At 43.5% G+C, this 27912-nt stretch overlaps 1 protein-coding gene across 6 annotated transcripts in view; it reads right to left on the reverse strand.

Annotated features, from left to right (window-relative positions):
- The window catches only part of RILPL1 (Rab interacting lysosomal protein like 1), a 54354-nt gene that overhangs the window by 1418 nt on the left and 25024 nt on the right, over positions 1 to 27912 (reverse strand). The window contains exons 4-8 of one of the 6 annotated variants that reach the window (XM_088449146.1): positions 20513 to 20737; positions 19532 to 19704; positions 9641 to 9733; positions 5854 to 5937; positions 1809 to 1896 (exon numbers count right to left, since the gene is read on the reverse strand). In XM_088449146.1, coding sequence (XP_088305272.1) covers positions 1809 to 1896; positions 5854 to 5937; positions 9641 to 9733; positions 19532 to 19704; positions 20513 to 20737 — 663 coding nt within the window. Of the gene's footprint in view, positions 1 to 1802; positions 1897 to 5853; positions 5938 to 9640; positions 9734 to 19531; positions 19705 to 20512; positions 20738 to 27912 lie in introns of those variants that run through there. The other 5 variants (XM_088449147.1, XM_088449145.1, XM_088449149.1 and 2 more) reach the window with 5 other exon arrangements.

Raw genomic sequence — 27912 nt, forward strand, 5'->3', positions numbered from 1 at the left:
TAGTAGTCTATCATATATGGCACACATTGCAGCATAGCCATAGTATTAACTATTGTTCTTGTGTTGTGTATAAACTACTAAAAGATTGCACAGGTAGCAGTCGGGGGGGCAGGTAGCAGTCGGGAAGCCGACGTGCGCAATCCCGACTGCCGGCTTCCCGAGTATCTGTCATTAAACCTACGCTGGGAGCCTGACACCCGGGTTACCGATCGAAGGTAAGCTGGCCGCGGACAGCCGTGGGGGGGAGGGTTAGGTTAAGGGCTCCTGGGGGAGGTTAGGGTTAGGCACCCCCCCGGGGGACTTAGGTTTAGGCAGCGCAGAAGGGGGGGGGGGGTTAGGTACTTAGAGGGGGGATTAGGGTTACGGATAGAATTAGGTTAGTTAGTACTTGCCTTTAGACCATCAGGATTTTCACTCCTGCTGGGCTGCCGCTGTCGGGATTTGAACAGCCAGACATGTGTCCGGCGGTAAATCATACTGATTCCAGGGGGGCTGGGCAGTGCATTAGGCAACCATTAATCTGTAGACTATTTAAAAAAAAAAAAATGGCTTCCTAATCTGTAATAATCTGCAAGGTCAGTTTTCTATCCAAACGCTCCTGTGTGTCAATGTTTGTGACCTCCGGAAACATATTTGCTCCTTTAGCACAATATTTCTAATGCCTATGATGCTTATCAGTGCAGTCATGTAGGACATTTATAACATTTGGTCAGACTTCTCCTACTACAAAGTACAAATAGTTATAAAAAAAAAAATAATTGCAAAATAGCTACGTGTCCTAAAACATTGTTTAATCCAAGTGCTATTTTAAAACATGCTGTTAGTGACACACTGCATAGCATGAGGTGAGCACAAAGGACCATTGGATTTCAACACGTAAAAATGTGTTTCATTTTATGCTTATTACTGTGTGCATATAACAGAATTCTAGTACAAGATCATTATGAACATTGAGGGCAGCAGTGTCTGATGCATAGTATTCATTTATTTTTATCCATACCTGCAGCCCTTACACAGTCCTGTATCTGATCAAAGAATTGTATTAGCATATTAGCCCTATATTGGGTGTGAGGGGACTAACAATGGAGCTGTGGTCCTGCTCCAGCAGCAGAAATAGACTTCACTGATTAATACATCTGCAACAATGTAACAAAAGTGAGTTGCAGGCAAAGAAGGGCTGCACAATGATATTTACTGCAAGATGTGTGGTTACATTCTTCCAACTCAGGGCCTGATTCAGAGGGAATCTGTATGAATTACCGCTGGACCTAAGCCAGGCGGATGAAATACAGACGCTGGAAGGATGGCACATGAAGATCCCGACAGAGGTAAGTAAGGGACCTGCGTGCAACCCAGGTAATCTGTGTGAATAACCATGACTGTGTCCTCTGCTGAATCAGGCCCTCCGTCCGTAAAACTATATAATGTACACACACACATATACATACACACAAAAGTATATATAGATATAGCGTAGGATCATTAATGTTTGATCCAGCTCTTTATCTAGATGCCTTTTTTTAATATTCCTCTGTACATGCAAGAAATTTGCAATGTTTTCTTCATCATTGGCTGGCCATGAAGAAGGCATGTACCTACTGGACCACTGATCTTTATGAAGTGATGGTGTATTGTACCTACAGATTATGACTGGCCATTCTGATTGGCAGCTGTAAGCAAGATCTTTTCTATTTAACAATCCCACTATCAGCCAGTCAGAATGCTACCAGCAACATACATGAAAGCATACGCACACTACATGCAAGAAAAAAAAACACCCAGCAAAACACAATGAAGATGAATCATACAAGAGAGATAAGCCTTCTGATTGGCTGCAAAGTGGGATCATCTGCAATCAACCCAGCTGCTACCATGGGCATTATGGCTGTAAACATCCTAATGAAAAACAGACAACATACAGCAATAAATATAATGAATGTCAGTAATAACAGCCACAAATAATAAAAACAGTGTATTCTATCATATATATGTATTATAAACTTATAATACATACAAAATGGGCTTTGCGTTTTGGGATATCAATTAGTGTATTACACCGACAGATGCATTATAGCAAAATATCCATTAATCGATCTTGTGGAGCCAATTATAACAATTGGTCAGTGTCACACAGAGTCTGACTTATGGGATCTGGGCCTTTAGCCTGCATGCTACAAATAAATCCCAAAATTCTGCATCTGTGAATCACCAAATTGATCTGCAGTGTATGTGCAGGTTTAATTACAGTATAATGTATTTAGATAGATTATTCTCAAGATTACATAATATGAAAAGGAGGTTGTTCGGAGACAAGAATTACTGATAAGCACCTGCAAATAGCTGATGGTAATTCCAGTGTCAGCCCCTTATGAACATAGGCAAAAATAGCCCTGGGAACTGAGGGGTATATTTACTAAATAGCAGCTTTTTAAGATCAACGCTTGTCAGTGGTTCTGGACTCGGTTTAAAAGGGCAATAATATTAAATGCGAAACACATTTTTATTGCCCTTTTAAATGGGAATCAGGCTCAAATCACGACGCCTGAAGACCAGCAGGAGTGAAGATCCAGACAGGGGATTTAGGTAAGTACAACTAACCCTGTCCCCTCCCTTAGAGGTGCCCAACCCTAACCTTCCCGCGGGGGTACCTAACTCTAAGTCCCCCCCCCCCCCCCGGGAGCCCCTAACCCTCCCCCCCTTCCGCAGCCGCCGTCGGGCTCCCGTTGTAGGGATAATGATAGGCCTCGGGATTTCGACGCCTATCATTAGACCCCTGCCGGTATTAGACAGTCGGGAAGCCAGCGGTCGGCTTCCTGACTGCATCCCTTTAAATAGGGGTATATTGACTAAGTATCACCTTTTCAAAGCCGAGACACAGACTTCAAAAGAAGTTTAGTATAAGGAATCTGACAACATAATAAATATGATATAGTATATATCTCCAGCATTGTTGTGATATCAGTTATATTATTCTATGGATAACACATAAATGGTAGGAATCTTTAACAGCTGAGGGAAATAAACTGATTTATTAATCCTGACAACACTTTACATACTGTATAATACCTATTACTATGGTGGCCATGTAAGGTCATTCCTTGTCCATGCCAGAAACAGACTAAGATAATATTATATTTCACATATTTTCAAACAGTATATGACTGAATGTTTAGCTTCACTCCTCTTTTTCCAATTTTAAATGCATCTCAGTTACACATTACAGTACATAAAATGTAAGTAGAAGAACCCCTGCCCTGCCGAGACCCTCCCCATCCTCTCACAGATAGTCACCCACAAGATACAGCTGTACTGTATGCTGACAGCTTTCCTTCATCAAAAATAAACACGCGAAAAAAACAAACAAACAAACACATAATTAGGCAAAAAAATTAAGTACTCAAATCATTTATACATTGGTAATTAAAATATTTATTGTTTTTACTGCATTATAACATTATGTAACATAATAAGAATTATTTTTTATTATTAATGATAATAAAGTATTCCCTTCTCTGAAAAAGAAGGATATAAGAAGGGGTTTATTGGCGAAGCTTCAGCTTGCTAAAGTTGCTGCTTCGTCTTGTGTTTAAGGGTTCTATTTACTAAGCAGTGTTAGGAGACAGAGTGAAAAGTGATAAGGTGCCAGCCAATCAGCTCCCTACTGCCATCTCACAGGCTGTGTTAGAAAAATGACATTTGAGAGCCGATTGGCTGGCACCTTATCACTTTTCACTCTTTCTCCTAACACTGCTTAGTAAACAGACCCCCAAGTCTGAAATGTAAAAGGGAAATGCTAAGTAAATAAACCCAGAGTCACATAGGGATAGATTTACTAAGCTGCAATTTATCAACGCCACAGATGATCAGCAGCTTTGACCAATAGATTTAGAACAGATACTGTAGTAAATAGTAAATCAAGCTTGTTTAGCATTTTATTACATTTGCCATTTTAAATCTATCAGTTAAAACCATAGATAAACCGAAGGTTAGTAAATCTACCCCTTAGAGCAGAGGTTCCCAACCACGGTCCTCAAGGCACACTAACAGTCCAGGTTTTAAGGATAGCCATACTTGAGCACAGGCAACTTAATTCGTACCTCAGTTATTTTGATTAAATCATCTGTGCTTTAGCATGGATATCACCAAAACCAGGACTGTTAGTGTGCCTTGAGGATCGAGGTTGGGAATCACGGGCAGCATTACATCAGATGTGATATTTAGATTCCTTTTAGCCAATGCCAAGAGCCTAGCTTTTCTGTTGTTATATTCAAGAACATTCAAAATACAAAAATCTGAGGGGACCATATGACATAATTCAATGTGGAAATCTAGACGTAAAACATCCTTATACAAAAGAGCTTCAGATAAAAACGATATGGCTGATGCAAACTGACATAGGTCTCCCTCTGTAACATTTATCTAATGGGGCTCATCCATTAACACTCATTCATCCCAATTATGCATTTTGCTGATAATTTTGTAAAAAAAAAAAAAAAAAATCGACAAAATCCAACATGTTACAAATCCTAATATGCGGATTCCAATAATTCAGGGTGACGGCGATCGGTGGAACCCCATACGTTGCCGATATTTGTTTTTACAAAATCATTGGCAAAACACCTTTGGGTGAAATCACTTACACATGCCCAGAAAAACAAATGCACTTATATGCACCTGTGCAAACGTGCGATTTTGGCACTTACTCCAACCTGTGAGACATGGGTCAGGAGTGGTAAGGGGCATTCTAACATCATCCTAGAAATGGATTAAGACTCCATAGGGCCCCAGGCAAATGAGTGATACTGTAATCCAAGATCCACAGTGCTCGCTGGGTCCTGGACAGAAGACAAGGTTGCCTAATGGATAATGCATATCTGTATAGGCCCTGTATGGTAAGATTTGTTTAACCACCATACAGTTGCTCATATGCCAGAGAGAGACATATTGGGCTTGAGTCAACATTAAGAGCAAATCAAAAAGAGAGCAAAAAAAGGAACAAACCATGTTGCAATGCAAGGTGCAAATGCAAATGCACTAATCGGGCAACCAAGCACCAATTATTGGTCTGTCTGGATTGGAAAATCTTCCAGCATGCCCACAGAAGCGATTGTGCTAGGATATTGGGACAGTGTATAAATACCCTATACTCAGACCAATTATCTGACATGCTGAAATCATACAATATCCCTTAGACCGTTAGATAAATGGTCTGTCTGATGGTGAGTTTTATCTGACAGTATATGACTGCCTTTAATCTTCAGACAGGAAACCGTTCCCAAATCCAGGTCTGTTATTTTAGTCCCCATCTGTGAAAAGTGGGTTAAGGTTCGGGGGAGAGTCGTGGTACTTGCCTGCACATGTTGGAATTCTGACTACCGGTATCCCGTACCCAACCCCATAAAATAGTTTTACAGCCAAATGTAAATGTGCCCCAAAGCAGTTAGTAAGATCTACTAGACTCAAGAAGATTGCTCCTATGTCAGGGAGTCTCCCTGACAATCAGGGAGAGTTGGCAGGTATGCTTTAAGTTGGTTTGTTTTTTGTAGCATCAAGCTTCCCTGATGACCTCCAGAGACTATATGACATGACTATTTTAAGAGGATAAATGTTTCTATATCAGATGTGCTCCACTTCATGGCTCTGTGTCAGAGATGACCTTCAGTGCTGTTAATCTATCTCAAGCAAATGCAATGCAAATGAATAACACTTTTACTAATAACGGTGTAGAGCCGTTATGTGGGAATGACACAAGATATGATGCCTTACTGATGATACACATCAGAATCATGCAATTTCATGGTGATTACATGCTCAACGCGTATGGAACTCATTGGTGGGTAAAGGCTCTTTTACCTGGAAAACGCCGACATGGAGAGCAGACAGAATAGCCATGATGTGAATATAAGCAAGTAACTGTATACTGTATGGAAGTCATCACTACAAGAAATAAAAACATCTTGGTTTATGATCGTGTAGCCTCAGTGATAGTAGGAATGAAAGAAGCAAAGGGACCTATTTTTTTTATTTTTTTTTTTAAAGCCGGTAAAGAAAATGGTTATCCTTCTGTGTTCATTTGTTGTATTGGTTAATAGGTTTCTATTGTATGTAATATGACATAACAACATGAATGAGTGGATAAAATAAAATGACACTTTATGTATCATGTGTCATGATCATTGTATCATGAATGTGATCACTGTATGGGCACTGAAAATAATGGTCGGGAGGGGGGCAGCGTGACATGAATCCCATTAGCCTGATGTTACAAGCGGTTCCTGTTATCATTACTTTCTTTTTCTATAATCATTCCAGAATTATTGATAATGTCAGGCTTTTTTTTTTTTTTTAAGGATAGGGCACAGTGGAACATGACATAGTCCTAATGTATTACTATATATACATATATGTATTTGATTAATAACTTTTCAAAAAAATACTAATATGAGATGTGTTTGGAGTGCAAAAGTCCAAATGGAATTTCTAATGTTATGCACTATTTTGTGTCTGCTGTTCTTCTATGACACCCTGTGTCCTGTCACCTATGACATTAGGGCAGTTTTAGTGGAGAATAAGGTTTAATGCTGGGCATACACTGCCAGATAAAATGTCTGTCAGACCGACAGACATTTTATCTGGCCGGCTGCCAGCCACAGATGTCCGCGGCATACACTGTGAGAGAAATCTCAGTGTATAGCCCGACATCCGCGCTCCGCCCCCGGGGGAGGAGACATTTCCCTGTTCCTTCCGTAGGAAGGAACACAGGAAATGTCTATCTGTCGGCTGCGCTGGGCATACACTGCCCGATGCGGCCGACAGTTTACCGGGTAATATCGCATCGGACGGGCATGCTGGACAATCCAGCATGCCCGACCGAGCAATATTTAACCCTCGGTCACCCCCCCGCCACGCTACAATTATCGCGGCGATCCGCCGATATCGGGCGGATCGTCCCGATAATTGTGGCGTGTATGGCCAGCATAAGTAATATGAAAATTGAATATATATTTTTCAAAGATAAAGCTGCCATGTTGTTTCATTGTGTATTGTCCACTCTTATTGTTCAAGGGAAGGGATCATTGTTGTTTAAATATGTTACTCAAGATGACACCCACCCACATAAAGGATTAGCACAGCAAAACAAAAAGTAGTATGTTTCTCTTATTAAACGCAAGCTTTTTGCTTTGAATAAAGTAGATTTTCAAAGGACATTTTTTTATTTTCTTTATATATTTTATCTATTTCTAAATATTTTTATTTTATTTAACTAAGTGGAAGTCTTACATTTCTACTGCGCATGTGTGAACCAGCTAGCATATCTCCTCACACAGGCCCGGGGAAGCAGTCATTTAACCCTCACTTCTCCAGGCCTCTACAGCTAAGGCATCTGAATATCACTCAGCTGCCTTGGGGAGATTTTAATGTTAAATTACTGCAATAATCACTTTTCTAACACCGCAATTCATAAAAATAAAAATCAGCCTTGTCGCAGCATTTTACTACATTTTACTACCCTAAGGTTTTTTTTTTAGCATATTTCATATCTTTAGCCTACGTATGAATTGGGACATATGATTACATGATATCTAGCAGAAGCATTGGGCACTTGAATTAATACTAATATTCAGTACAAATCGGTATTAAACATGTACATATGGAAACTGGTATCAAATTTGCATAGGTTTGAATTTAAATATACTAAGCTATAAAACATTGGGGGAGAGGTACTAAGCTCTTCATAGAAATAAACTGCCAGCCACTCGGCTCCTGTCATGTCACAGGCGGTTTGAAAAATGACAGTTAGGAGCTGTTTGGTTGGTACTTTATCACTTTCACAGTACATCTGCCCCATTGTGCATTATTGGGTCAGACACTAGCTGCTCTGATGGCATTCATCCTAAAACTGAAAATGAAAGTACTCACTGCATTTACAAGTGTTTATTTATCAATCAGCTATGGATAATGCAATGATTCCTATGCAGTGTGTCAGAACGTACAGATGTGTCACAAAGGAATTGCAAGCTGCCACACATAGGAGGTGGTTCTAACATCCAACCCACCTGATTTACTATCCAGCAGTATGGAGGCTAAAAGCTTAAACAGCATCCCTGTTGTGGTTTACACATTTTCTTAGTTTTTAAATATCTATGTATGAGTGCCTTAGTACCAGGTTAACCATTGAAAAAAAAATATTCCCAAAATAAAACATTATGTCTAGCTGGAGCCATTTTCAGTTTTTTCAGTTAGAACAAGACAATCAAAGCAAATCCCCAATTATTTATGAATGAGACTTTAGTTATTCTTATTTACTGCAGGTCACTGTAATCTTGGCTGCAGCATTACGTATATTTTGGTTATTGGGCTGTATTCAGTCAGTGATAGGTATTGGCAGTGGATAAAATCTCACACACAGATTATCAGCAAGGCTGAATATGTTTGTCATTTTTTGTATGAGTACCATACTCCGACACTCTGAATATTTGTCTCTTAGGGGTCTATGTACTAAGCAGTGAAAAGTGATAAGTCTGTGATAAGGTGCCAGCCAATCAGCTCCCAACTGTCATCTCACAGGCTGTTTGAAAAATTACAGTTGGGAGCTGATTGGCTGGCAATTATCACAGACTTATCACTTTTCACTGCTTAGTACATAGACCCCATAATGCTTTAAATAAGGGGATATCCCCAAAAGTGTAGTTAAGGAATTAAGGGTTATATATTTGCTGTATAGTTGAAAGTAATGTGTGTATTCTTTATTTTTCTCAAATAGTTGAACTTCCTATATAAGTAAATACATTTATATTTAACTTTAATTTGGACGCTAACACAATTTTCCTGTTATTTTCTTTTCTATTTTTACTAGGTCACTATGCGCCTGATTCAGCTCGGAACGCAGTTGCTAATACGCACGCAATCGGCCGATTGTTGCATTCTGCGCATGCATCGCAGTGCGTGAACTAGCTATTGCAAATTGGGAACTGCAATCGGAGCGGCTATGCAGACCCATCGCAGAGTGATTTACAGGAAGTGCCATTTGTGGGTGGTAACGGGAGTGATCGGGGCAAACGCATGCGTGCCAGTGCGTTTGAACGCTGTTGCAGGGGCGTGCATAAATTATCCACTGCGATGCCCTACTCAGCCTGAGGGCTCATAGTGTGCGTGGAAGTTAGCAATTTCTGAGTAAGGTCAGGGCTTGTACAAGTGTGCTTGAAGCTACTATTGCATTCGCAGTTGCGTTCCTTGCTGAATCAGGCCCTATGTCCTGACACCCTTGAGAATAATGTGTTACGGTTTTGAGTGCTTTCTACACATTTTTATAGGGTGCCATGTACCAGGGTATAGCAGGACGTCAAGGCACGATATGAAATGATAATTAAACATGATGGATATGGTTATAATTGAGCAGGTTATAAGCCACTTGCTCAAATAACAGAAATGAATTAATGCAATCTTTAAGCTCCCTTTGAAACCACCATTTGATACTACAGCTACAGATAAAAAGTTGGGTAGCACAAATTAGAAATTACTATTTGGAACTAATCATTACAGTATGAATACAAAGAAAGACAAAACTGTTATTATAGGTGCACATGGTTGGTTTATCAAGAATTGCAGCAGGAGGACAGAGCTTAGGGACATTACTTACAGCCTCTTGATACCAGATTCCTGGGGATTGGGTGCTTTGGGCGTAATTATTGGCGACGATTGTGGAAGCCTATTTTCCTCATCTGCTTCATCGCTGGAAAAAAAAACAATTTAATATATTAATCATAATCAATGCATCATAATTAAACACATTTTGACCTTGTAATTGGATAAAATGTTATGGAATGTTAAATTAAATATTAACACCACCTTTAACATAATGCTGTATGACTTTAATTATAGCTTAAATTTAATTAGTGCTTGTGGATAGGCCAACCTAGAACTTTGGGTTTCCATGTTGCAGCTAGCAGCTCCAGGTATCAGTTTATCAATGTTTGCTAAGGGAAACCTTTCTAGTAAGTTTTTACAGAAAGCCATGCATATGGAACACCACTCCAATGTGCCCGCTCACATAGGATTCTAGTTCCAGCATTGCAAGCTATTCACAGTGGAAAATAAATTTGTTAACGTCCCATAAATGGTGTGATGGGGAGCGAACTAAGGGCCTGATTCAGACATGTATGCTAACCCAATTTTAGCGCACGTCTCCGATTGTCAGAGCACTGCGCATGCACAGGATGTGTACAGCGCATGTGCAGCCCTCCACCTTCGAGTCTGCTTGCAGTACCTCCCAACCGCAGCTTGGTTTGACAGGCTGTGACATCTGGGAGGCGGAGAGGGGTGTTCTTGGATGTGTCGCCCCCGTTTTCTGGGAGGGATGAGGACAGGGTCGGTGGACGTAGATTTCCTGGCCTCACAAGCTGCCAGGACCCGGGAGGAACGAGGGATGTTTTCCGGGAGGGACAAGGACAGGGTCTGCATCGGTGGACGCAGATTTCCTGGCCTTGCAAGCTGCCAGGACACAGTCAGGCTGCAGTGAGCTTAAGCTACCGCAGTCTGGCCAAAGGGGCAACCATCATGACCGATGGTCGCGATAGTAATCCCAGGCTGCGACTTCGGTCACAGTGCTGGGATCGCAGATACAGCATATAGCTGTCTATTTCCTACAGACACCACCTGCTGCTTTTGCATTTTAGATGGAGGGAATTGCACAGCTGCTTGTGTGCGGCTCTGCAATTCTATCCATCTCTGAATCAGGCACTAGGTGTGCTCTAGCAGCCATCGGAACGGTTATAGCTTCCAAGTGTGAGCTGTAACTAAAATACTTAAAGCAATAAGTTGGCTGTTTGAGAAGCAAAAACCCATTAGTCAGTGATTTCAGTGAGCCAGGGCACATTTGTGCAGCATACCAGGTGGAATTGACAACTAACATCATATGCAGGCTTGCCTACCCTCCCGATTTGGTCGGGAGCCTCCCGAATATCGGGTGCCGCTCCCGACCCCCCGGAAAGGCAGGCAAGCCTCCCGGCTGCCGCCTACCCCCCGAACTACTACTAAAAAACCCTGCAGCGGGGGGCCCGATGACGCGATTCGCGCTGAATTGCGTCACCATGGCTCCGCCCCCTGCTTCACAATGCCTTTTTCCTGGCATTGTGAAGAGGGGGCGGGGCCACAATGACGCGATCGTGCGGTCACACCCTTGGCCCCGCCCCCCAAACGGCATCATAGCCCGGCCACGCCCCCCGCAGAATGCAGGCATTCAGCTCCCTCCCGGAAGGAGGGAGCTGAATGTCGGCAAGTATGATCATATGTTTTTTGTATAGTAATTGTAACTTGAATAAACTTTAAAAATGTTTGAAACATGAATAAATTCAAAAGTTTCATGTTTTATTTATTCCAATAATTTTAATCTGGTGTGCTGGAGGAAGTGGCTGAGCTGTGAAATATGTTTGAACATTCCAATTAAGTGAGACTCATTCTGTTTTTATTATTTTATGTTTTATTTTTTTCAGTTGATTCGCATTTTTAAGTGTTTGTATTTATTATCTGGTTTTTAGTACCAACATCCTAGTTAAATTTATTTAATTTTGTTTTATTAAATTAGTAATTGTCTGTTATAAGAACAGAGGGCCTGATACAGAGCCGCTCGTTCGCTCTGAACTATGTTCGCACAACTGCGCATGCGTATGGGTTGTAATGCGCATGCGCAAACCAGTCATTGTGGTCGGAAATCGTGCGCTCGTAAAACAGCGAGGGGCTGCTAATTTGATTGACAGAATGTACCGTTTGTGGGTGGTAACAGGGGAAGGTGCTTGAAAACGAGGGAGTGGAGATCCTAACGCAGGCGTGCCTAACGGTCAAAAGGGCATTTAATGGGAGTGCATAATTAGTAAAGGAGCGTCATCGACCATGTCACTTGGTTGTCTTTTAGCCTGAACTGCTTGCAGTGATAGCGGGAAGAAAAACCTACCACAAGCACTGTGAGCAGTTCAGATGCCTTTCGATGTTCCCGATTAATCTAATAAATACCGAGAGATGACGTGTGATGCGAACGGCAAAGGGGCGTCTTTACAAAATAGCGAGCGCATTTTTCGGACACTCGCTCAGACATAGAGACGTCAACACACCACAAAGAGTGAGCGCTCAATTTAAATATCTGGCCCCTTTTTTAGAACGACCGTCCGCAAATAGCGTCCGGCTCTGAATCAGGCCCAGAGTTGCAAGACCAGGGGTGTAACTAGTTATTTTAAGGCCCCATAGCAAAAGTTTGTAAGGGCCCCTACGTACCACGCATATATCTTATATACTGTGTAATTTAAATAAAAAGTAAACTATAGTAGTGTACAATTCTCCATTTCTTGTGTGTACAGCTCATGTAACGTGAGTAAAGAAGGAGGTTGTTGACTGGGCAGACAAAGTCCTTGCATATAGGGTACTATTTATCCACATTTAAGGTGTTTACGCAAAGTCACAGTAATATGCACTAAAGTCAATACCAGAGACTATCTTGTATTGTATAACTTCAGCTGCGGTCTCTAGATACTGTTGCGCCAGTCATTTTTACTTTGACTGTGGTATGCCCCGGTATTTTCCTTCAAATGAGCATTAAAATAAAAAAAAGAGTAGCGCATCTGATCCACATTCTTTGTGGAAGTACCAATATGCAAATTCTATAAATAAAGGGGAGTGTTGTCATATTTCATTGGGCTGTTAACTCAATGTACATTTTGTAATATAACTATATGTTACAAATGAGGAAATCACAAAATTATCAGGCAGAAAACATGCAAACTGTTTGTAATCAGGGGTTAAAGTGGGCTGGAACGGGGTGGAACTGCTTTCCATCACTTCTATTTGGAGACGGAACTAGTTCCACCTCTTTCGGCCCACCACAGCCCGGCACCACAGAGAGGCTCCATTTGCGGGTCACCCACTGAGATTTTGTTACCAGCAGGCTCCCGGCTCTTTCCCCACGGTGCCGGAGGCTGGAGTTCACTCCTGAGCTCCAGCTTCCGGCTCCCGCAGTGTGTACTAAGGGAGAGACGTCATGATGTCTCTCCCATAGATCCGAGGAGCAGCCTGTCGGGCAGACGCAGAACTAGGGCTTAATGGAGGAAATTGTGGGGGGGGGGGGGGGGGGGGTTTGTGTAAGCGGCATTACTATTGGGGGCACTACTACAGGGAGCATTACTATTGGGGGCACTGCATAAGGGGCACTACCACTGTGGGCACTGCATAAGGGGCACTACCACTGTGGGTACTGCATAAGGAGTGGTGCACTCCTGGAGGCAATGCATAAGGGACACTACCACTACTGGGGGTACTACTACAGTGGGCACTACTGCTGTGGGCATTGTGTATTAGGGACACTACTACTGTGGGCATTGTGTATAAGGGGCACTACTGTGTGTCATAACATGAATAAGGGACACTACTATGTGGAGTAATGTGAATCAGGGGCACTATGGTCCTGATTCAGCAAGGAACGCACGGATGCAGATGCACGCACCCGGCTGCTGTGAGAATATGCTAATGAATGCATACGCACAGCAATCGTAGCAGAATAAGCAGACGCCCAGCACTACAGAATACCGTCCCACTTCCCTTTACTTGCGTCCTCTATATCTGGTAAGACAGCGGAAACATTGGTAACATCAAGAATCATCAGACCCATATGCACAATAGTGGTTGACCTGACCCTCCCGCAGACATAGCGAGACTTCCTGTGTGCAACTAGACCTCAGGCTGCGTCTGCCACCGCAAGGGCTTAATTATGCATGCCCCTGAAATGCTGTCCAAACGCACAGGCACGCCTGCGTTTGCCCGATCACTCCCTCGTCACCACCCACAAACGGCACTTCCTGTCAATCACTTGTCCCTGGGGCTGTGGACTACCTGTGTACGCATACTTCATTGCAATGGCTGATTCGTATATGCATGCGCAGAGCAAAACCTTCAACCAATTGCGTCCGTCTGCATCCGTGCGTTCCTTGCTGAATCAGGCCCTATGTGCGGTGTAATGTGGATAAGATTGTGCTGTGTGGTGTAATTTGAATTGGGAATACCATTATGTGACCATGCCCCTTTCTTTAGAGACCACACCCCTTTTCCGACACGCGCCACCCTTTATTGAAAAAGCTTGGGGGGTGGGGTGGGCAGGGGTGGATTGGGGACTAAATGTGGCCCTGGGAAAATTTCTGGAAGTGGCCTCACACGGGGGGCACCAAATCAACTGTAGGCGGAGCCAACCGCTAAGTAGGCGGGATTTGTATATCAGTATACCTTGATCAATGCAATAATTTTGCCCCGATAGGATGTTCGCCCCAATAGCCTCAGCACTGCACCAACTCTCCACCAGTCAACCAGTATTAGACAAGCTTCCGAGACACAGTAGTCCCGGAACTGAGAGGCAGCATTACAGTATCCCAATGAGACATTTTCTTATTGTAGAGCACATTCTGGGGACCTGCTCAGTTTCTAGTGACGAGTCCCTTACCTCCATGCTATTGCACTTAAGTGCAATCACTGCCTGTAATGTTCCCTCTCTCATTTTTCCCATTTAGTGGCATGACAGGGCTGCAGAAGATGCGTGTCCCGAGTGACAGTTCGAGCCCCATAGCAATGGCATTCCTTTAACCCAGGGCTGCCATAAGACATGAAGAGCCCAGTGCAAATAAAACAGACAGCGTCCCCCCCACAACCACCTCAACCTCTGCCAGTGGATGCAGAGGTGTTTCATGGGGCCCTGGAACCCAGAGCGAGTTCATGCTATGGTGCACCCCTCATAGTGCCTACATACACCAGATACCCCCAGATCAACCTACATGGCCGCAGACATCCCACATTCCCTATCCTCATCTATTGATATAAAAATACACAGTAGTAAATAAATGGACCTGGCATCTGCGGGTATTCTCAGCCGGTCCATTTCTCCTGTTCCAGTCCACTCCCGTCCCATTATACTTATCCCCCTCATTCACCGTCCTCTCCTTTCTTGTTGCTGCAGGGAATACCTGCACGGCACACCTAATGTCCATGGCGCGCGCAGTGGGAGCTGGGGTACTAGCTGTGCACTTTAGGTGTGACATGATGCGCGTGCCACAGCCACCATTAATTTATATAACGGTCAAATTATATAATAATAAAGTATATAAATATACAGTATGGTAGTTTATGTGCATATACATATATATATACACACACAGTGTCAGGTGCATAAATAATTGGGACATTGACAGAATTTTCATATTTTGGCCTCTATTCACCACCACAATGGCTTTGAAATGAAACAAACAAGATGTGCTTTAACTGCAGACTTTCAGATTTAATTTGAGGGTAATTACATCCAAATCAGGTGAACGGTGTAGGAATTACAACGGTTTCTATATGTGCCTCCCACTTTTTAAGGGGCCAAAAGTAATGGGACTATCAACTCAAAAGCTATTTCATGGACAGTTGTGGGCTATTCCCTCATTATTTCATTATCAATTAAGCAGGTAAAAGGTCTGGAGTTGATTCTAGGTGTGACATTTGCATTTGGAATCAGTTGCTGTCGACTCTCAATATGAGATCCAAAGAGCTGTCACTATCAGTCAAGCAAGCCATCATTAGGCTGAAAAATCAAAACAAACCCATCAGAGAGATAGCAAAAACATTAGGTGTGGCCAAATCAACTGTTTGGAACATTCTTAAAAAGAAAGAACGCACCGGAGAGCTCAGCAACACCAAAGGACCCGGAAGACCACGGAAAACAACTGTGGTGGATGACAGAAGAATTATTTCCCTGGTGAAGAAAAACCCCTTCACAACAGTTGGCCAAATCAAGAACACTCTCCAGGAGGTAGGTGTATATGTGTAAAAGTCAACACTCAGGAGAAGACTTCACAAGAGTGAATATAGAGGGTTCACCACAAGATATAAACCACTGGTGAGCCACAAAAACAGGAAGACCAGATTAGAGTTTGCCAAACAACATCTAAAAAAGCCATTACAGTTCTGGAACAACATCCTACGGACAGATGAGACAAGATCAACTTGTACCAGAGTGATGGGAAGAGAAGAGTATGGAGAAGGAAAGGAACTGCTCATGATCCAAAACATACCACCTCATCAGTGAAGCATGGTGGTGGTAGTGTCATGACGTGGGCATGTATGGCTGCCAATGGAACTAGTTCCCTTGTATTTATTGATGATGTGACTGCTGACAAAAGCAGCAGAATGAATTCTGAAGTGTTTCGGGCAATATTATATGCTCATATTCAGTCAAATGCTTCAGAACTCATTGGACGGCGCTTCACAGTGCAGATGGACAATGACCTGAAGCATACTGCAAAAGCAACCAAAGAGTTTTTTAAGGCTAAAAATGTTATGCAATGGCCAAGTCAATCCCCTGACCTGAATCCGATTGAGCATGCATTTCACTTGATGAAGACAAAACTGAAGGGAAAATGCCCCTAGAACAAGCAGGAACTGAAGACATTTGCAGTAGAGGCCTGGCAGAGCATCAGGGATGAAACCCAACGTCTGGTGATGTCTATGCGTTCCAGACTTCAGGCTGTAATTGCCTGCAAAGGATTTGCAACAAAGTATTAAAAAGTGAAAGTTAGATTTAGGATTGTTTAGTTTGTCCCATTACTTTTGACCCCTTAAAAAGTGGGAGGCACATATAGAAACCGTTGTAATTCCTACATTGTTCACCTGATTTGGATGTAATTACCCTCAAATTAAATCTGAAAGTCTGCAGTTAAAGCACATCTTGTTTGTTTTATTTCAAAGCCATTGTGGTGGTGAATAGAGACCAAAATATGAAAATTCTGTCAATGTCCCAATATTTATGCACCTGACTGTATATATACACATATACATATGTACAGTAGTCCGGCACTCACAGCAATCCACTGGGTCAAACAGCGCCCAGGTGCCTCCTGATGTAATAAACAACATAGCACGAAAAAATAGTGGCACTCTCAGTCTTTAAAGCGGCTAGCAGAAGTAATAAATTTATTCAGGAACACAGGTCGATGTTTCGGGGCATCAGCGCCCCTATATATATATATATATATATATATATATATATATATATATATATATATATATATATATATATATATATATATATAAAACTACATATACATACATAAAATATATTTCATTATACACACTCATAAAATAGAAATAAAATAAGTAACAGAAAATTGTGCTTACCTGAGTAGGACTAGGTGGCAGAGGCACACCTAGTGGAGGGGGGTTAGAGGCAGGAACACATGGGGTGGGTAGGAGCTATACAGGTGGCAGAGGCACACATAGTGGAGGGGGGATAGAGGCAGGAACACATGGGGTGGGAAGCTATACAGGTGGCAGAGGTACACATGGTGGAGGGGGGGTTAGAGGCAGGAACACATGGGGTGGGTAGGAGCTATACAGGTGGCAGAGGTACACATGGTGGAGGGGGGTTAGAGGCAGGAACACATGGGGTGGGTAGGAGCTATACAGGTGGCAGAGGTACTCATGGTGGAGGGGGGTTAGAGGCAGGAACACATGGGGTGGGTAGGAGCTATATAGGTGGCAGAGGTACACATGGGGTGGGTAGGAGCTCTATAGGTGGTAGAAACACACATAGTGGAGGGGGAGAAACTATACAGGTGGCAGAGGCACCTGGTGCAGGGGGGGTTAGAGGCAGGAACACATGGGTGGGTGGGTAGGAGTTATATAGTTGGCAGAGGCACACATGATGGAGGGGAGTGAGAGGTACACACGGGAGGGTAGGAGCAGAAGCACAGCTGAGCAACATGATCTAAGTCAGTGCCGTCTGACTCGAGTCTACTAGCACACACTGAGCACAGTCAGTGGAAGCACTGAGCAGGGAGGAGGAGAAGGGAGGAGCTGTAGGAGACCTGGGGGCGGAGCAGCATGTAAAAGTCAGGACTCAGGAGATGAAGCTGTGCTGCTGCTGGTCCGGAGACTGAAGTCCCCTGCGAGAGTGTGGGAGTGGATCACACAAACCAATGCAATCTGATGCTAAATTTCAAAGACTGACAGAGGGTCCCACTGGCACTGATGATTCTAGCAAGTGTGTCTTACAGGCAGAGATCACAGGCAGATATCTGCCTGTGTGTGAGATCAAAGCAGGTTGCAGCCGCGATCATCAGCACCAGCGGGACCATGTCAGTTTGGGCCCATATACTGGTACTTCCTGTTCCTGTACCCCCTTACGCCCCTCAGTTCCACCTGTGAGCTACCGCAGTGCCGCCTTCCTTGTCAGTCTGCCTAGTGTATGGTCTCCTAGCCAAGTCGGCTGACTCACTTCCACACTGTCCGCGGCTCCCTTAGCTCAGCCTCCACCCACAGCCAGCTTCGTCAGTCAGCCCGGCAACTCAGCCCCGCAGGCACCAGCTGACTAAGTAATTTCTGCCTGTCCCTGCCCACACTGACTGCACTGTCTGCACACTTTAGCCGGCCGGCGACTGCCTTTGTCACACGCCGTCCACCACAGCGCACACAGCCACACACTCGGGGTGCTGTCATAATGGTAATAGAAGTACATTTAAAAAAAAAAAAGAAGTAACCAAACAGGTGGCCCCACAGGCACATCGTCCCACCGGGAATCTACCCGGTGAATTCAATGGCCAATCCGCCCCTGGGGGGGGTGAGTTCCACTACTCCTCTAGGACCACTTTAAGCACTGCCTAGTCAATCTGTTGCTGCCAGTCATTTTTGAACTACAATTCCCAGCAGGTCCTGCCAGTTGGCTATAAATTTACATGGACATTTTCAGATAGAAATTATATATTCTGGATGATGAGAAAAACTCAGATAACAATGGAAACATGAGAATAAATTAATTCCTAATGTGTCCGAACTTGGCTGCACTTAAGGATATGTACAGTCTCAGAACTAGAAGACTGGCACAGTAAACACTCTTAGTAATCATGAAGTTTAACATAGTCAATTAGTAAATTATATGAACATTGTTGTCTATGCCAGGGATAGGCAACCAGTGGCACTACAGCTGTTGTGGAGACACTACCGCACATCCCAAGATGCCCTGCCCCAGTTATAGCATGTCATAACAACTAAACTGTGGCAGGGCATGCTGGAAGGTGTAGTTCCATAGCAGCTGAAGTGCCACTGGTTGCCTACACCTGGTCTAACCCGTCAATGGTGTTTAAATAATTTAAGACTTTAAACACGATTACCAAAAGGCATCCTCACAGAGCACAAGATACATAGACACCTCCACTATCTGACCAGGGCCTTCAGTGTTGCTAGGAGCATCTAAAGTCCGGGAATATCTCCACACTTCTTATTGCACTGGCTAAGCCCCCTCACGTGACAACATGGCAGGCACAGAGCACCAGGGAGCACTGCTCAGGTGCTGTATGTGACAGTGTCAGTGTCATATGGCCACTTCCAGAACAGAAACTAAGAAAGGTGACGATGGTTGGCCCATGAATTAACACATTTAAATATAACGAATTGCTGCACTTACCAGTCAAATCACATTGTAACATCACTTAGTAATTAATCATATCCTTTCTTGCATAAGTGCTACCTTTTATAATAAGCAATCTCTTCCTGCAGCATAAAGACTTTGGCTTTCAGCTCGTTTCTCTCGTGTAAGACGTCTCGCAGTTCTTGCAACGTAAATCTGGGCCGACTTGAATCTTTCAGATCAATGGCCATTTTCTCTGAGTCAAAAATATAATCTTCATTCATGGCTTCTGTCTAAATAAAAGGTGATAGGCTATACTTAATATATTTATAGTATAGTATACATATGACAAAATGCTGTACCCTGATAAAGCAAGTAAGAATATGGAGCAGACAGACTATGAAAAGAAGATTATCATTGATTATGATGTGTCCTCATACACCTAGGGGGTATATTTACTAAAGCGCACAAGTGGAGATGTTGCCTAAAGCAACCAATCAGATCTACTTATCATTTAACTAGTACCATCTAGAAAATGACAGCTAGAATCTGATTGGTTGCTATGTATAACATCTCCACTTTTGTTAACCTCTCACTTGAGTAAATATACCCCATAGCCTCAATACGTCATGTGGCGAGAGATGCCTGGCGCAAGTGAGCCACTCCGAGCGGTGTGTACTGTCTTTTTCGCTCGAATGTGTGTCTGTGTCACAATTGGATGCGACAAACCACTTCACGACACTGCACTATTAATTTGATATGTTGCACTTGTATATCTGTGTGTGACTGAGTCTGAATCTATATACGAAATACAACAGAACTTGGCGTGAAAAAAACCCATGGCCACCTCATCCGATTCAGAGCCAGTCGCACACAGATATAGAAGTGTCGCATATCAAATTAATCAGTGCTGCCTTGTGAATCGGTCGCCACATTGCGCTGCGAATAAGACGCACATTCGAGCAGAATATATGTGAAAAGGTTGCTTGCTGCAAGCAGAGTCGCACAGGACCTAGGTGTTTGGGGTGACTGTCGCAATAGTGTATGGGGGGGACACCTCTGTACAGTGGTTATAGAGTGAAGTAGTCATATTATAGTTACCTGCTCTTTTTTTTCTTCACCATTTTGCAGCTGCTCCCCTTTCAACCTTTCCCTCAGTTTCCCAATTTCTGATCTCATGTTACCAGACTCCTGTTCCTTGGTTTGCAGGTATGCCTCCAGCTCCACCTTCTGTTCAATCAGAGATTTCCCCTGTGCCTCCACCACTGTAATGCGATGTCGCAGGTCATGATTAATCTTCATGAGCCGATTCTGCTGCTGCTGTAACTGCAGTGTGTCCAGAAACATAAATTAGAACTTTTAGAGTAGTCACTCAGGAATCATATAGCTTAATAAAATGTACTAAACAGGTCAGTCCCATAAATTTACTGGAATATAACATAGAATATCAGGCAGAAAACGTTGCTCAGAATATACAGTACATAATGTGCGCAATCAGAATCTTATCCACCAGCTCACTTTAGACCCTGACATTCCCCTAACACAACCCTGTATGTACTGACGGCAGCACACCCTCCTGTAATATAACCACCTCCATGCATAACACACAAAGCAAATGATAATGTACTCATGAGGAACAAAGTCATTCTCATTTAGATTAAACCAATGGTCTCAGACTTTATGGAAATTGGAGAGAATGGCTGTCAGTTCTTCCATATGCAGGGAAAAGACAGAGGTGATGGAAGGGAATGGATTACTATAGTGGGGAGAGAGGAAAGTGTTATCACATTGGGTGGGCGGCAGGGATAGGTTACTGCAGAGCCGTAACTAGACTTTTTGGTGCCCTGTGCCAGAAAGAGCATTGGCGCCCCCCTCATTTTTCAAAGGGTATAATGCACCCAAAAAGGAGAATGGCCTCATGGGGAAGGGCCAGGGAAAAGATAGGGGAGGCCAGGAGATGCTGGGGATGAAATAAGAGGAATCTACAAGCAAGAATGATAATAAACAGAAATTTGACAGGCCCAAACAGCACCCCCTGACCTGTGGTGCCCTGTGTGATGGCACCGGCCGCACTACCCTAGCTACGGCCCTAGGTTACTGCATAGGAGAGGGAGGCCAAATATATTACAGGGGAGGGGAATGGCTCCTTTATTGCAGAAGAAGTGCTCCCATACTTTTGAAATCCACTGGAGAAAATATAATTCCAACACCGACTTCCTTCACTACAAATTTATCCTTTCATGTTACCAATCTGACATTTTATTTACCAAGCAATTCCGCTTCTCATTCCTCTATCCACCCAGTCATCTAAAGCTGGCGCCTCTGTCACCTTTGTCGAAACCGTATAAATTGGTTGCGATCGCTTAATTGCGCACGAATCGCAACACGACATCCATTGGACGATTTGATCGTCCATGGCCATCTTATGTGAACACAGGCTCCCGCCGCATTTGCGCACGCACTTGCGCACGCGCAATTGCACATGCTCGCTATACATGCACACGCATCCCATGCCCCCGCAACTCGTCATATTGTGAATGGCGAGCCATGCTTCTGTGCTCACAGTTAAGCGCCATTTTTACATTACATAAACACATAAAGTTAGTACAGCAATACTGTTTAAATACTGTTTTGCGTTTCAATCGCATAGCCAGCTTTTAAGTATTATTGTCGGAAACCTTACCCCGACGGACAGCAATAAACTTATATCCCATTTAACCCTAAACTGACTGAGATACGCACAATGCTATGTGTTTTAAAGGTATACAGTGAATGTTACATGTTAAATAGCAGTTATATGATATCTGGGATTAGGAATAAGATAAATGGGTCATGAGTAGTATCTACCGATTTCCCTCTGTCTCAACAGGAATATGAAACCAACAGAATGAATATGGAAGGGATCACTATCGAGTTATGAAGACCTGCCAAGAATTATACTCTATACTGTATAAATCACTGTACACCTCCCCTGTAGATTTGCATGCCAAATGTTAGTACAAAGGGATTTTTTTTTAACAAGTTCAACCTCCAGTGACGTCAACCATTTACTAACAAATGAATAGCAACAACCATTGTGACTCAGTAATAAAGGGCCAATAGGAAACCCCTCTGAGTATTCAGCTTATGTTCAAAGGTAATTGTACACCTATAAATTGCCATGCAGACTGGATCCCTCCCCTTTCCTTTGCTACCTTCCTCCCTGCCTGACCCTAAAGAAACACACAGCAATCCTGATGGACAGCTGATTAGTCTAGGATCCAGACCGCATAGCGAAGTGTTGGTAATTGTATCTTTGTCTTTATCCTGTATATAGCTGCATTGTATAGATTAAGGCTGATTATACCCTTTTTACAATATAGTACCTTTGTGTGTGTTGTAACCGCAAACTGTTTCTGTGTGACAAAGTTATTTTATATTGAAATGGGAGGTATGGGCAATCTGGTCTGTGCAATCAAATCTCTCTAATATCGATGCTGTTCAAACGGTATCAATAAATGGGGGCTCGTCCGGGATATCACCCATCACTGTGTTTTTGAACTGCTCCCCTCATCTTGGAACAAAAGACTGGAAAGGCGCCCGCAGATTTTTTTCCTGCGTTCCTATTTTTGTTCAGAGACGGAGACTCGCAGTTTGCGAATTCAGAGAGGGCTGATTAGAATCTGGGATAGTGGAGAGAGATTTGTGCTTGCCCACGTTGTTGTAGAACGGCCGAGCATTGCATGCGCAACCGATCGCACAATAACGCCACAAAGGTTTTAGTGTACACCACGTGCAAACAGTCGCAGCATAGTGCGTGCGACCGGATGTACGGCCACTTCCTGCCATGTGTAGCGATTACATCTAATTGTTTGTAACCGAACGCACAATAGCAAGTGAAGCATGTGACTAGCATTTCTGTTAGAATTCAAATAAATCATCAAGACTGAAATACGTCATATTGATAGGGCTGTAATCTCCAAAAGGCTATTAATCAAAAGAAAGTTATTTTTTTTTATTTTTGTTATTTGGCCACAATATAGAAGTGTGTAAGGTGTATGATTGAGATTGTTAAATAGGTTGTGCCTTCGTGGTCCCTATTTTAGGTAATAAATATAGGGTATACATAACAGGTATACTGGCAGAGGGGATCCTCCTGGTTTCCTATCGTTAAAGAGAGTTAACGATAAAATATAGCTTCCAGTATAGTTGTAATATTCATCGGTCAGTTAGGGCCTTTGAGTGTTGCGACCGGACCATACGAGTGTGGCATCTCTGACTGAGGCTGGTTGCGGGGACAAAAGGACAATAGGTGGTTACTGTGGTTTTATCTATAGCTAGATAACTCCTGTGTTCCCTATTATAGGTGGTACTGTGCTTGCCTTAGTAGGTATTGCTGTGTTCCCTATTTTTAGATATTAGCTAACTGTAGAATAGGTGTGTGGAGGCAGCCTATCGGTTAATTCTTCCACCGGTCTCATCATTGTTGTTGTTTTTTTTCGCAAAATGGGCGCAAAACAGTCAACAGGGATGGTAGATGATGCGCTGTGTATGCAAGGTCCGACCGGGTCGGCTCTTCATATAATGTACACTAAATATGGTGCGTACGCAACGACGCACTGTACTGTGTGGGTTAAGATGACGGGTGAGAGTGAGAAACCTTTCCCAAAGATTGGAAGCTTTAATATGGAGATTTTAAATAACCTTAGGGATCACATATGTAGAGTGAAATCTCTAAAGAAAAGAGTGGAGTATGATGATTCTTTGAAACTCTGGCTGAATGAGAGTCACACATGGGTTAATGGCGTGCATGGGGCACCGCGTGGAGCCACGTGCATGCCTAGGGGTGATGCGCTTGCAACGCTACACAGCGTAGCGTACGCATCACAGGGAAATGCAAACTTGCGGCACGGTAGCGTTGCCAAAGGTATTGCGAATCGCGCTTGCGCACCCCCGCCACCTTATGTGGTGGGCGGTGATGATTCATTACCACATAACAAAAACTATAAAAAATGTTGTAACTGAACCAAGTAAGTTGTACCCGGTCCTGAGTGAATATTTGGAAAATGTCTATGATGCAGAAAGTGATCCTGCAGAAGATTACTTTAATCGTGGGCTGCAGATGATCACTCAGTACACTGGGATCGAAAACATTGAGGATAGCACGCACTACCGGGGAATGGTCATCACTGTTCTAATGGACGGTCTAAAAGACAGTTTGAAAGACAGAGTTCAGACCTCACACCCTAGTTGGAGAGGGATAACAGTTGACGTGCTCAGGGAAACTGCAATAGACCATGACAAAAATATCACCAGGAAACGTGTAGCTCAGAGCGAGAAATTGATGGCTGTTAGCATTCGAGCTCTAGAAGATATGCACTTACAGCCAACAGACATATCCACCTGCACAGTTACAAGTCTTAAACACCTACCATCCTGCGCAGGCCCAACCCATACAATTCCCTCACACATACCACACCAGACCACAACACACTCTTCACACACACCCAAAACCATCATACCCACACTTAAAATCCCCTCCTCCCGTACTTCAACAAAATTTCCCCAACAGATCAGCTAAGAAATGTTTTAACTGTAACCAAGTAGGACACTTAAGGAAGGACTGTAGAGTCATAATTCAGGAACCCCACATGCAGCAACGTACTGATGCATCTCGTAACCATAAGAACTACCAGATAAATCCTGCCCACATAGTTGCTGCAAATGCCTTGCTGGGGGAAGATAGCCAACTATAGGGGTTAGGTCATACCTGTAGTCTGCAGGCAGTCAGGATAATGGGAGGTACTAGGGAAGAGCCGGTAATAAAGGTTAATGTAGCTGGTACTGAACGTTCCTTCCTAGTAGACACAGGGGCGACCAGGTCTGTTTTAAAATCTCTTGAAAATCTACAGATAACAAACCAGACAGTACCAGCAATGGGTGTAACAGGTAGCGTACAGCATTACCCTTTAACCAAACCCACGGAGGTTACCATTGGGCCTTTGCATGCCAGGCATTCTTTCCTCCTGGCAGCAACAGCCCCTACTAATCTCCTGGGAAGAGATTTATTGTGCAAAATGGGATGTATTATCTATTGTACCCCTGACGGGATATTTATGGATGTCCCAGGAAGGTTTGCACACAAGGTAAGGGATGTGCTAGACACTCCCCAATTGTTAATGCTGCACACCATAACATCAGACAAGGGTTCAGCTCAGGTAGATGAAATGTTAGAACAAATACCTAGTTTCCTTTGGACTAAGGATGGACAGGACACTGGGTTAATGGCAAATGTAGCTCCCGTCATGGTAAACCTGAAAAACGGTAGACACGCTCCTAAAATTCCCCAATACCCATTAAAGCCAGACGTGGAGTTAGGGGTTCACCCCATAATTGAGCGTTTACTACAGCAGGGAATTTTAGTCCATCTTCCCTGTGAAAAAGAGTGGTGGGAGGGGGTACAGGCTGGTACAGGACCTTAGAGGGGTTAATAAGGTGGTAGAAAGTCAATTTCCCGTAGTGCCTAACCCAGCTGTCATCCTTATGCAAATCCCATCAACCGCAACCCATTTCACGGTAATAGATTTATGCTCCGCTTTCTTCTCCATCCCCCTTCATCCTGATTGCCAATACCTATTTGCCTTCACATACAAAGGCGTACAGTACACATGGACACGACTACCCCAGGGCTTCATTGACAGCCCCAGTATCTTCTCCCAGGCCTTACATGATTGTTTACAGTCTTTTCAACCTGCCAATGGATCGGTACTAATCCAATATGTAGACGATTTGTTGTTATGCTCTGATTCGTTTATGTCATGTTTAAATGATACTAAACTTTTGTTGCTTCACCTCTCGCACACAGGGCATAAGGTTGCTAAGGACAAGTTACAGCCGTGCCAGACCAGGGTTAAATACTTGGGACACTGTCTTACCCAAGGCCTCCGACATCTGACAGCGGACAGAATCCACGCCATACAGACCATGACACTACCGCAGAACCAGCACCAGATCCGTACCTTCTTGGGCATGTGTGGGTATTGCAGGTCATGGATACCCGGTTTTTCCATTCTGGCTTTACCACTGCAGGAGTTAGTATCTTCCACAAAACCAGACCGTGTCTTGCACTCTGAAGAGTCAGAGCAAGCCTTCCTTAATCTTAAGGACAGTCTGATAAGAGCACCTGCATTGGGGATTCCAGACTATGGGAAACCCTTTGATTTATTTTGTACGGAGGCTGCTGGTTGTGCGGCAGGAGTTCTCACACAAAAACATGGTGATGCCAATAGACCAGTAGCATACTACAGTGCCCAGTTGGACGCTGTGGCAAGAGCACTCCCAACGTGTTTAAGGAGCGTAGCTGCAACCGCACTCTTAGTGGAAAAGAGTGAGGATGTAGTGTTAGGCCATGACATGACTGTACATACACCACATGCTGTTTCTGCCCTGTTAAATTCGGCCCAGACCAGACACGTTTCCTCCGCTAGGTTCACTAAATGGGAACTAGCGTTAATTGCACCGACCAACATTACTATAAAGAGGTGTAATACTTTAAACCCTGCTACATATTTACCAAGTGTGCCTCATGATGCACAAAGGGTGGAAGGTAAAGGTGAATCGTTACCAGTGGTAGAAGGTGAGTTTGGTACAGGAATTAATAGGCATGACTGTATGGAGTATTTAAATCAAAATTTTACAGCTAGGCCTGACATTCATGACACACCGTTAGAAAATGCAGACTTAACGTTTTACACGGATGGGAGTTGCCATAGACAGACTGATACAGGTGAGTTATGTACAGGTTATGCTGTGGTTGATAACAAGGACGTTATAGTGGCCGAACCACTCGGTCCACCCCATTCAGCCCAGGTGGCAGAACTCGTGGCACTAAGGAGAGCGTGTGAGTTGGTCGTAGGAAAAACGGCCAATATTTACACAGACTCCAGGTACGCTTTTGGGGTGGTGCACGATTTTGGGGCCCTATGGCGTCTAAGAAATTTTCTAACGGCAGCAGGCACACCAATCGCACATGCACATCACATAAAACGACTGTTGACGGCAATACAGCTACCCAAGACAGTAGCTGTCATTAAGTGTAAAGCCCACACCTGCGAAGATGATCCAGTATCATTGGGTAACAACAGGGCTGATGAAGCTGCCAAATGGGCAGCAGGTTTAAAACTTAATCAAATGGATAAAGTGTTGGTATTTGAAACGGTTGACATGCAGAAACTGGTTGAAATGCAAGGTCTGTGTACCCATCAGGAAAAGGCAAGCTGGAGATCCAAGGGATGTGAGCAAGAGTCCTCTGGGCTCTGGAGAAATGGACAAGGGAAGCCAGTAGCTCCTAAGGCATACTACCCAAGCTTAGCAGAAGCAGCACATGGTCTGACCCATCTGGGTAAGCAGGGTATGTGTAAGTTAGTGAAGGCATACTGGTATGCACCTGGCTTTTCTTCCCAAGCAGAGAAGAGGGCAATGTCCTGTTTGACCTGCTTAAGGAAGAATATAGGAAAAACTGT

This window comes from Taudactylus pleione, unplaced genomic scaffold (assembly GCF_031769625.1).
Source record: "Taudactylus pleione unplaced genomic scaffold, aTauple2 ptg000479l, whole genome shotgun sequence".
In the NCBI taxonomy this organism is placed as follows: domain Eukaryota; kingdom Metazoa; phylum Chordata; class Amphibia; order Anura; family Myobatrachidae; genus Taudactylus; species Taudactylus pleione.